The sequence below is a fragment of the Euprymna scolopes genome, chromosome 2 (genome assembly GCF_053919585.1).
Source record: "Euprymna scolopes isolate OS-2025 chromosome 2, ASM5391958v1, whole genome shotgun sequence".
Classification (NCBI taxonomy): domain Eukaryota; kingdom Metazoa; phylum Mollusca; class Cephalopoda; order Sepiida; family Sepiolidae; genus Euprymna; species Euprymna scolopes.
Window position 1 is genome coordinate 72,540,228 of NC_136483.1, and position 12,400 is coordinate 72,552,627.

A 12,400-nucleotide genomic window follows, 5' to 3' on the forward strand; every position below is an offset into this window, starting at 1 on the left:
ATATATTTTATTGCTTTTAAAATTTTGTAAATACAAAAAAAAAAAAAAAAGATTATCAAACAACAAAATTAGGCACAAGGCCCTACAAGAAATTGGGGAGGGGAAGGGTTCAGGGTCTTTGTGACTAAAGTGATTAAAAAGTAATAAATGTAGACTTTGGAGTCTTACTCTTGACTGGCAACATTTACCAAAATACCTCATTCACTCTATGGATCTTAAACTAACTAATAAATCCCCAGCATTTAAGAATCCAAACCATATTTACAATTAATAAACAGTTGTCTGTGTGTTTGTGTATGCATTTTTTTTTTTTTTTTAAATATATTAATTTTGTGTGTGTGTGTGTGCATGTGTGAAAAAATAAAGTTCAATTTCATTGGTAAATAAAAAAGTTTTTAAATTAAGAAAAGGATTGCTCGTGGAGAGGGGAAAACTAATTAAAAGTGTTCATGTCAAAAACAAAAAATAAATCCTACTGGGTTGTTAGTGAGACCCCCCTGTACTAATCTTGGTGACTAGACCCCCCACTGTTTTCCGGGGAACCGAAAACAAGCAGGGCGATCCCTAATGGGGATTGGGGAAGATATCTTAATGGCAGTGGGAGAAAACAAAGCAACGGGTGGAGGGGGGTTGGAAGGTGACCTCTGAGTAGGGGAGTGACCGGGGATGTTGAAAAAACAAGGATGTGGCACAAAGGGGATGGGCAGACTCGGAGGTTCTCTAGTACCAAAAAATAAAATCAGGAACAGGATCTCATTTATACCACCAGTCAAGAGTCTTCTTAAGTTTTTCTTAGCTAGAACCTAAGCGGGATGGGTTCCGAAGGCCCCAGCACCGCCCGTGCCATGCTTAAGGAGGGAACACGTATTGAAACTTGGCTCCTCGACGGATGCACAAACTAGTGCTGTGCACCCACCTCTTGTCAAATTCCACTCTAGGCAACCTCCTCCAATCGCATCTGATCTTTACTTTAAGCAGATGTTTGAAGTAAACGATCAGATCCCGATCCGGAACAGATGTCCCTTCGCGGACCAACTTGAGGTGCGTGATCCAAATCACCATGCGCGCTACTGCCAGGATCGCCAGGACAACCATTCTTTCCTCCCTGGGGAACGGCGGCTCCATGTTGTACACAAAAAAACCTTCGTCGAGATCGAGCGGACATTCGGCATTGATGCAAGCCGTTACCCCCTCGACGTACTCCGATAAGGGCTGGATTCGGCTGCAACTAAAAAACGCGTGCCCGATCGTTTCGGGCTCACGTTCGTCACAGCGCGGACAGAAGCCGCTCGTATTTTCTTTATACCGGCAGAGTTCGTCGAGAAGGGGCAGCGCGTTACGGACCAGTCGCCAGGTGAGGGAAAATTCCGAGTTGTTCAGAATCTCCCGTCCCGGCGCCCAACTCCAATGAGAATGGACAACCTCCATCGACCATCCCATCCGCCTACAAAGTGGATCCTTTGCGGTCCCCTCCACTAGCTCCCGATATAGTTTCTTTCTTGGCTGATCGAGGACACTGGTCCCCGGCAAAGCTCTAAGAGCGGTCCGGCATTCGGAGAAGAACTTAGACTCCCCCCACGGTCTACGACGACCTTCTACCGAGGGGTTGGGTTTGAGATTGGGAAACGCGTTCTCAACCACAGGGACCCAAGGAGCGTCTTCTTCAAGTGAACGACCCAGGAAAGCCAATCTCTCGGCATTTCTATGACACAAGAGACTGGGCTGACCCAGGCCTCCCTCGCTCGGCCTCTGGACACAGACCTCTCTGCAGACATAATGCTTACCATCGTTCCACAATAGTGAATCGAGGCGCCCTTGCAAGCGGGTTAGTCGTTCTGCAGGGAGAGGAAGTACAGACAATCGGTAAAGGATGAGCGGAAAGACGTATGTAGCACACGCCTCCGCCCGACCCTTCAAGGACAATTTCCTTCCAATCCAAGTCTTCACCGACGATTTGACCTTGCCATATACTTCCGACCAATTCTTTTCCAGCTGAAGTCCCGGTCCAAACCAGACACCGAGAATACGGACCGGTCCATCGGTCCAGCTGAAAATACCTGGAAGCGAGTTTACCCCGGTCCAGGCCCCCAACCGCAGGCCGACAGACTTGCTGCGGTTGAAGATGGCCCGTGTGACTTCTTCGTATCGAGCGAGCGCCTCGACCACCGCTTGAACGTCCATGTGGCAAGACACGAACACGATGACGTCATCAGCGAACGCGGAAACCCTGGCTCGTGTGCCTCCAGGGAGGGCTATTCCGCGCAGGACTGGTGTAGCTGCCTCGTCCCTTAACTTGCGAAGGAGGGGTTCCAATGCCAGGACGTACAACAGAGGCGACAGCGGACAACCCTGACACACCGACCGAGAGACAGCGAATGACTCCGACAGCTTACCGTTGATCTGCACCGCTACCGTCGGCCTATCATACAGGACAAAGATCCACTTGCGGAAGTCCGGATTAAATCCGGCGGCCTCTAACACAGCTCCCAGGAACCGATGGTCGACCCTATCGAATGCCTTGGACTGATCTAAACTGATCAGCGCGGCTTCGGCGTCGTCTTCTGTCCCCTCTATGATCGAGCGTATCAAATGCAAATTGTCTTGAATCGATCTCCCCTTCACAGCATAAGTCTAGTCCGGTTCGATCAAGTCAGTGATGACAACCTGCAAACGATTCGCAAGAATCTTTGCCAAAATCTTTAACTCTGTGTTTAGCAGAGTCAAGGGCCTAAAATCGTCGAAATTTTCCACCCCACCATGCCGCTGACCTTTCCTCAGCAATGTGATCACTCCCTTGGTCACCTGTCCAGGGATGGAACCCTGGGCAAACCAATGGTTGAACATATCCTTCAGAATAGGGACCAACATGGGCGACAGCCTCAAGTAGAACTCGTAGGGTAAACCATCAAGCCCCGGGGATTTGTTGTAGCCGACCTGCTTCGACGACTGCTGAAAATGCTCCTGCTTTATTCTGATGGATCAGCTGCTGCTGATAGTACAGCCCTGATCCCCTCTTATTGGTTGGAGAATAGGGAGTAGCACAGAGACGAAATTGTGTCTGCTTCAGCCAAACATGCTGTTGAAAGATTGACATCTGATTTTGTTACAAGGACTGTCAAACTGTAAATAATTGATCGTATCAAATAAGAAATGTTTGTTGGGGAAGTTGTTAACAAAATGGACGTGCACAGATATTGGAAATGAGTCTGCAAGGATGAGCAAATCTAGTGGTGAAAGTGAGTTTGCACTGTTTGAAGATGATGGGTGTATGATTTGATCTGTATATGTGTCGGTATACATTATTTACAAGCAGGTTTGCAAATTCAATGAGAGGAGTGCAAGTGAGTTTGGTTAGTTTTAAATTAAATGAAGAGTTCCGTTGTCGAGATCAGTGATGCATTATGGGTAAAGTAGGTAGTGCAAACAAATCTGCATGACTGTTAAAGCGTGATGTTAACAAATAGGTGCGCACTGTTAGTCATGACTAGGGCTATGACAACGAATATTTTTATCATTGTTTTTAACTCTCAAGCATATATCCGACACAGTTAGACACAGTTAACCAACTGAGAATCACATCACCTTATATAAAAGCATATAAGATATCAACGGATACACACTCGAGAGTCAAGACAATGAAAAGAATATGCTGTTGTCCTAGCCCTAGTCATGACATTGGTGTTGCTGAAGTTGGTAGTCCTTTAGGTTTTATCTATATATTAAATGAATTTGATTTTTAACCATCCGTATTTAGTTAATGGCTTACGTCAGTTTGAATGTGTGATAGATTAAGTCTGGGCTAATCGATTTTCTTGTGGTGGTGTTGTACAAAAGTGCATTACCTAATTGTTGTATTAAAATTTGTAGCAGAAGCATTGGTAAGTATGAGATAGACAATGACTGTTTATCTAGTGTAACTTTTTTTTACGAGTTTGAGTGTGTTAACTATTCTGTACGTTTACCATATATAGTATAATCACATTGAAACACCGGTTCTTGTTAAATTTCCGAAGTTGAGCAAAGTTGAGCCTAGCCAGTACCAGATGAGTGACTATTTGGGAATACCAGGTGCTGTATATAGGAGAGCGTCAACACTTCTGGTAGCTCCTGCATCCCACCTAGCTTCCAGCTGTCTCGATCCTGTTCTGCCGCTTGATTAGCTGGTTGGGATGAGAGAGTCAAACTTGCTCTCCACAAACCAGCTTCACTTTAAACAAACTTTCAGCGCGTCATCCATTATCCCTAGGATGAGCAAATATGGCCTTCGTCATTTCGACGAACTGTTACTTTTACCAATTTTCTTATTCAGTTTAATTTGGTTGTTTCGTTTTACGATATATCGACACTTTTCGAGTTAGTTTATGCCGTTTCCAGTAATTTGGCCAAAAGTTTTTATGCTTCAAGTTCTTTATATTTTCAATTTTTTATTCATGGTGGTCGTTTTCTAGAGAAAAATTGTTATTTTTGTATTTGGCTTTTCAGAACATAAAACAGCTACATTTGATGCAGTTTAGGTCAGGAAGTCGGTATCTTCGAACAGCCTGATCAAGAAGTAGCACCTTCTTACTCAACTAATAATCAAACCGTAATTTAAATGTTGCTTTTATTTGAAAAACAGAAAAATGGAAATAAGAATCAGTTGTGAGTAATTTCCGATATTTTCTGAAGGAGAAGAAAAGTTTGTTTTGTTTTGTTTTTGTTTTTTGTTTTTTAAGCAAGAAGAAGAAAAGGAAGATACAGCGTGGGAGAAGAAAAGAAAAGCAAACGAACTGAGTGACGTCACCAGATAGGGATATCCCTGCCTGTTGGGCGTCGATGTACCGCAGCAAAAAGTACTTCTTACAACGAAAGAAATGAATCTCGACTGAAGCATTCAGATCATATGTTTTGTTTTTCCTTTTCAAAGGTGGAAAAACATTTTTTTTTTATTCCGCATCTACTTTCTCGCCCATGATTATTTATTTATTTATTTATTTATTTTTTTCGATATATATTTTTTATGATAAAAATAACTCTAATAATGTGATATTTAGCCAGCTACGTCATCTTTTATTTACATTATTTTAAGTGCATGAAAATATAAATAGTTGAGTGGGTGTGTTAAAACTTTTGTACTCTCTCTGTCTCTCGTCCTCTCTCTCTCTCTCTCTCTCTCTCTCTCTCTCTCTCTCTCTCTCTCTCTATCTATTTATTTATCTATCTATTTCGACGAGTCCATTTAATTGTTGCTCGGTATGGGTGACAGGTTGTAGTCAATAATACGTCAGTCAGGTTTCACGGCTCTTGGGATACCTACACACATCACGTACTAAAAGCACTTGCTAAAAAAGAGGACTCGGGAAGAAAAAAAAAAATTAAAAATCGTGTGAGGAGAGAGAAAAAAAATGCCGGGATATAACTTATCTTTCGTGAATAAACTGAATCGACGCTGTATCTGCCCATTGTGCCGTTTACCTATGAAAGACCCTGTGTTTATAACAACGTGTGGACATCGCTTTTGTGATATGTGCCTGCAGGAATTTTTAAGGTAAGAAAACAGACGTTTATTTAAAACTGATTTGTTTGGTTTTATCAGTTATAGTTAATGAGAAAAGGAAAAAAAGATATGAAAAGTTTGGAACAAGTAGTTTTTTTTTGTTTTTTTTATTTTGTTTTGTTTTTCGGGTTTGTATTACTGTACAACACATAGATTCGAAAAAGTTGTCAAAAAACAAATATATAACAAATAAATGTTATCAAAGGAAAGATAAGTTACTTTTCTACCAAACTAGATATAATTCACGTGTTTTTATTCAATGTAACATGTTTATTCAGCTCGAAAAACATGCAGTGTTTACCGATGTATTGGGAAATTCAAAATGGCGGCCGACTCTCTCTTAAACACGGTAAGTTCAGGAAAAGGTGTTATAAATAATAAACTAGACAAAATACTGTTAGAAATTCGCTCAATATATATTACCGTGACATAGGTTGATATATATTCGGTGTTTTTTAATAGTATTTTGTCTAGTTTATTATTTATAACACCTTTTCCCGAACTTACCGTGTTTAAGAGAGAGTCGGCCGCCATTTTGAATTGTCCAATACATCGGTAAACACTGCATGTTTTTCGAGCTGAATAAATATGTTACATTGAATAAAAACACAAAAAATATATCCAGTTTGGTAGAAAAGTAACTTATATTGCCTTTGATAACATTTATTTGTTATATATTTGTTTTTTGACAACTTTTTCGAATCTGTGTACAGTAATACAAACCCCTTCTATACTATTATGACCACATTTTGTAGTCGATAAATGGAGTTTTCAGATTAAAAAAAAAACAATGGTTTTTACTGTTTTTTTTTTGGGGGGGGGTCAATTCTAATAAATTACAATGGTAGCTTCCAAATTATGCAGTCGAAATCACTTGATTATTACTGAATTATTTAAAAAAAACACAACTTTAATTTGTTGGTGTTAGCAGGTGAAAAATTGCGGCCATCTTGTTTAAATCGAAATGGAAAATGACCTTCCTTTTGAACTCTCCTGTATTCTACGGTCGTTTTCATAAAATTCTATTTTTTATTTTCTTTGAATAAATAATTTTCTGCCTTATCGATTTTCGTAATTTTTGGATATAAGCATCTTAAAAATACGTAGATACCATTGTTTTCATATGAAATGCAGTTTTACGATTTCCGAAATTTCGTCCCAATAGTGTAGAAGCGCCAATAAAAATTGCCACAAATGCAAAGAGAAATGTACACTTTTGGTTGAGTTAGTTTTAAAAAAATATTTAATCCCTCGAAAACAGAAAAAAGATAAAGCTGACCCACCCCAAGAAATAGTGTTGATTCATTTAACAATTTTCTTGAAAATAAGTTGTTACAGTTAATGTCGGTACTAATTGATTGTTCGGCGATGGCTCGACAATTTCAGATCTGCTCCGTAAACCGGAAACATTCGGGATAATATGGATCTCCAGCTATAAAAATAGCATTGATTATTATTACTCTTCTCTAATAGCATTTAAGTTAAATGATTTAACACTTGTTACACTTAAAGTGGGGGAAAAAACAAACAAACAAACAAAAACATTTTTGTTTCTCTCCCTCATCACGAGGACCGGATGTGATTCATAATTTGGTGTAGGTCATGAGGAACTCCCCAATAATCTATTATAATTGCCTACATCACTCTTGTCAGCATCTCCTGTCCAAAGACGAGGAGGTAATACCCGGGAGGACCCCCCCCCCCAACACTGATTAGAATTTGCTTTGCTTTTATTTTTATCTCGATCAACGCACATAAAATAGAAAATAAACAATCTTGACGATTAAAAAAAAAAATGTAATTATCCCAACAACAACAACAAGCATCTTTACATCTTGGGAAATGTTTACAATTGAAATTTAGTTTCTAGTGTTTTGTTTTACTAAGTATTATTATAGATTACGGCGCTTGTTTATATGGAGATACGTGCGAAATATAACGGTTCAAAATAAAATAACAGGAAAACTTATACCTATCAGTTGAAAATAAGTAAGTTATACCAATAAATTTTCCGAGCATTTTTTTTTTTTACCATAAGCAACAAAACGAAAGTGATAAAAAAAAAAGAAAGTAAAAAGTATATAACAGATAAATGTTATCAAAGGCAAGATAAGTTACTGTTCTAATAGGTTTTAGTGCTTTAACTTATTTTAAATCGTTTATTCAATTCGAAAAACAAGTAATGTCGAGTGTTACGTGAGAACAAGAAAAATCGCCGACGTGAGAGGGTCAGGGTCACATCTTTTTTTTTTTTTTTTAGGCCTTTATTTTTAAACCATTATTGAAACTTCAAATATTTAGGTGTCAATTCGGGGCCATTTTTGTCTTGTTCTCACGTAACGCTCGATGCTACTTGTTTTTCGAATCACGTTTTAAAGTAAGTAAAAACACTAAAAACTTATCCACATTTTTGTTTTTGTTTTTTTGTCCACTTTTTCGTATCAATGTGTATTGTAAAACATTCAGAAACATAAATGAACTAGGATACTTGGTTTTGTTTTATTTTGTTTTGAAACTTTAATTCAAACCACAAAATATATCTTGAACGACGGTTTAAAGCAACAAAACTTTTTATTTTTGGAAGGACACACAAGAAAACAGCCTTCGGGTTAGCATCACTCTGTCCTCAGGAGAAGAAATCCTTCTAGATTGAGGCAATTGTAATTTTTGTTCCACTCTGCCCCCTTTTGAGAGAGTTGGATTTCCCCCACATTAAAATCGACCTTGCGTCTAATTTTGCCCTTAAGGCGTGATCTTATGATCCCTAATAATGATTTTTCTGTTGTTTGTTTTTTGACATATGTTGACTTGCTTAAAAAGCTTCATGCCAAACCAGATAGAATGAAAAAGTATTATATCTAAAACAAAAACAATGGAATGAATATGACTTTCTTTTTAAGGAAAACGAGTTAGAGACTGGATGATCCTTCTTTTAGGCGTAGTGCCAGTTAGTTGGGCCATCATCAAGCGATATCCGGTGGAGGAGTGGGGCTGCTGGTAGTACCGACGGCTACGAAGTTGTGTAAACTACAACAAAAAGATACCTTTTTTATTAGTCATAATTTTCACGCCAATGACGACGGTAACATGCTCGCACAGCAGAGAAAGCAGCACACAGTAAATCCGAAACAAAAATAATAATAAAAAAAAAAGTCTGTAGAAATAAAATCGTTTTTCATAAACATTGGGAAATGAGTAATGTGCCCCTATGGCGATCAATATTAGCTTGATAACGAGTGTAAACAATAGAAACCAACCATACAAAATGAAAACCAGGTTCCAGAAAAAAAAACAAACATTGTTTATTTACAGTGTTATTGAAAAAAAAAAAGTTTTCGGTTATTTTGAACTCTTCAGCTTTAATATAGCCGTCGTTGAAGCATTAATCAAATTAGTTCTAGTTTTATAACAATTTGGTTCAATTATGTGTGTGTGTGTGTGTGTGTGTGTGTGTGTGTGTGTGTTAACACGCGTATTTACTTGTTCAAGCGTGGCCAGCGCAAATAAAAGACCTTTCCGGTAAAATCGCGTAACCTGCTGACGTCACAGAATAAAGTACAATGAACACGGTTAGACAATAGACGACTATTTTGAGGATAGTTTTTTCAATTAAAGAATTTGCTGAGGGGTTTATAAAATGGGCCCAAAAGTGACAGCATTTTATTTTCAAAAAGATACAGAATTATTTCACATTTGGACACTTGCAATTAAAAGGGGGTATTTTTACCGGGAAAATGCTGTAGTAAAATTTTATATTTTTCAAAGTGTATTTTAAAAATGCACCAATTTTAAAATAATCCTGTCATAATAGTTGCCTATCGCCTAACCATGCTTAAGCTTGCATGAAAAGTCTAAAAAAAAGCCAAGATTAAAAATAAAACATTTCATAGTGTAGTTAGATTCAATGAAAAAAGATTGAAGCATAATCATAAGGCCCAAAGCAATAAAGAAAGGTTTAATCCAGACCAAATGTTCAAATGCATGCATATGAAGTAATCCATAACGCACAATAAGGTAAAATCTATTACAAATTGTAATATTTCCACAAAACTACTGTACAAAAGCTTTTTTCTGAAAAGTTTGTGAGATAATGTTTACTGAAAAAGTTCTTATACAATTAATACATTTTAAATTAGTATATTAAAATATATTAAAATTATAAAATAGATGCACTATGAGATAAAAAAAAATACAGTAGGGTTCTATCAAACATTAAAATATAAATGAATATACAATATTGTATCTAGACTAATTAGTAATGGTAATTGGGTTATGGAGATCTCCTTAACCCAGACATTTACATCTGGTTGATATTAGACCTTAAAGAAAATGGTTGGGATTACCTTATAAATATTAGTATGAACTTTAATTTTACAGTATTATACAATCTGTAACATGAAAGTATTTTAAAATTTCAGTGTGTGTATGTCTGTATGTGTGTGTGTATGTTATTTGTTTTTGTTTTTGCAATACATTTTGAACGAATGCGATTATTTACAAAAGTGCATTTTAACCTAAATGCGAGTTGGGAATAATTTTCCCTTTAACCAATTTGGTACCCCCACATGGGGAGCGGCATATATATTGTTTTTAAAATATAATTATCCACTGACATGTGTTTCATCATCTACGACTCATCAGAGTGGCTGAATCTAGCGAGATTTGAAATTGGAACCCCACATTAATGAGCCTAAATTCTTTATCCGCTGGTCCATCTCGCTAACTGTTTTGATATATCGTGATTTGCGTATGTTATTTGTTTTTGTTTTTGCAATATGTTTTGAATGAATTCAATTATTTACGGAAGTGCATTTTTACCTAAGTAAATCGCAACATATCAAAACAGTCGGCGAGATGGACCAGCGGATAAAGAGTTTAGGCTCATTACCGTGGGGTCCTGATTTCGAATCTCGCTAGATTCAGCCACTCTGATGAGTCGTAGACGACGAAACATGTGTCAGTGGATAATTATATTTTAAATACAATATATATGGCACTCCCCATGTGGGGGTACAAAATTAGTTAAAGGGAAAATTATTACCAACTCGCATTTAGGTAAAAATGCACTTTCATAAATAATTGAATTCATTCAAAACGTATTGCAAAAACAAAAACAAATAACATATAAGTAAATCGTGATATATCCTAAACAGTCGGCGAGATGGACCAGCAGATAAAGAGTTTAGGCTCATTACCATCGGGTCCCGATTTCGAATCTCGCTAGATTCAGCCACTCTGATGAGTCATAGACGACGAAACACGTGTCAGTGGATGATTATATTTTAAAAACAAATATATTATAAGCTATACATAGACCAAATTTGTTAAACATAATAAATTAAAAACAGTAAAAAATGTAGTGGCTAGCTAACAGGTTTCAAACCTTGCTCAACAAAGCTAAATTGAGGTGAGGGAAAATTACGATTTAAAAAAAAAAAAAAAAAGAAACCACATTAAGCCCTAAAAGATTGTCTTTTTGCTTACAAAAAGGTAGTGTAAATGGTTCCTAGAATTTTCAAATGAAAGAGCGAGTGTCACTGAGCTTAGAGGCACAAACACAATTATTTATAAAGTGCTCTCAAATGGCCGAGCCTTATAAATAACTGTGTTTTTACCGAAACACACATGAAGTTCTAATAATTTTATTAATACTTTATTAAATGATTTTTGGAAAGAAACATAAAAGCAGAAACACAAAAAGAATACTTAATATTATTCAAAACTGTAAGAATAATCTCGTCAAATATTGACAAACTTCAAGAATTAGATGGAGTTATCTCTCCTGGCGCCTCCCTCCTCGTAGCTAGAATATGGCTCTGTCACACTCACTGTCACTAAAATTTGATTTTCCTTCGTAAAAAAAAAAGAAAATATTTGATCAAATTAAGCGATTTTTTAAATTTTTTTTATTTGTTTTTTTTTCTGGTAACTTCATTCCATAGAGATTCATAGGGATTTTTCTTTATCTTCGAAGACAGTAATAAGATATAAAAAAAAATCAAATCAAATAAAAAGTAATAAGCTTCAGCCTCAGGTACGCAACAGTTGTTGTTGCTGAAAATTCCATTTTTACTGCCGACATATAAGTGGTGGGTGGGTGCTTTTTGACATAGCAATCCTCAGTAGAAATGTAAATAATACCCCGGTTTTATTTTATGCAAACTTTTTGTTATGTAGACGGGTATTATTTCAAGTTTTAGTAAAACAAACACAGAATTTATTTCTGATTTAAGTTTTTTTTAACTTTCGAATTGAAGTCGTTTCCATCTATTTTGAAGATTGGCAAGAGCAGATAACTCATGGAGAGTAACAATTAACTTTGCCTTATTTCGTCCATTAGTAATCACAATTACATAAAGGATTTTTATGTCCACCAGTAAGTAAAAATATAACAATACAAGAACTGAGCTTCTTAAAATCTATGTATCTATAAAAGTGAAATTATCTGTGTATATACATTCCCTACTAAACTACTCTGTCAATTTTCAGTCTACAGACTCAAGATTTGACATAAGGGGTACTGAGATTTAGGAAAATCTCTTTAATCGGTTTTCAGCCAAAATTTTGGCTGTCAAGAGGTCAAAGTTTAACGATTTGACCTTTGAAAACTCTACCAAACTCCTCCGATAATTTTGGGTCTAAAACACTTAAAGTTTTAGATGTAGATTACTTAGACATGCATCAAACTTTTTAACTTGATTTGAGTCCAAAACAAATGTTAAGGGTCAAAATTGGGGTCAAAGGAAAATAAATTTGGCCTTTGCGGTCTCTACCAAATTACTCAGCCAATTTCTGGTCTAAACATTTGAAATTTTACATAAAGTGTATTCAGACGTAGGGCAAGCATTTTAATCGGTTTTTGGT

At 36.8% G+C, this 12,400-nt stretch overlaps 1 protein-coding gene across 2 annotated transcripts in view; it reads left to right on the forward strand.

Moving 5' to 3' along the window:
- The first annotated feature begins 5,195 nt into the window (after window positions 1–5,195).
- LOC145292293 (TNF receptor-associated factor 4-like) overlaps window positions 5,196–12,400 on the forward strand; it is a 188,387-nt gene continuing 181,182 nt past the window's right edge. The window contains exon 1 of one of the 2 annotated variants that reach the window (XM_080138621.1): window positions 5,196–5,527. In XM_080138621.1, the coding sequence (XP_079994747.1) occupies window positions 5,385–5,527 (143 nt within the window). In that variant the 5' untranslated portion in view covers window positions 5,196–5,384. The remainder of the gene's footprint in view (window positions 5,528–12,400) is intronic. The other variant, XM_080138625.1, reaches the window with a different exon arrangement.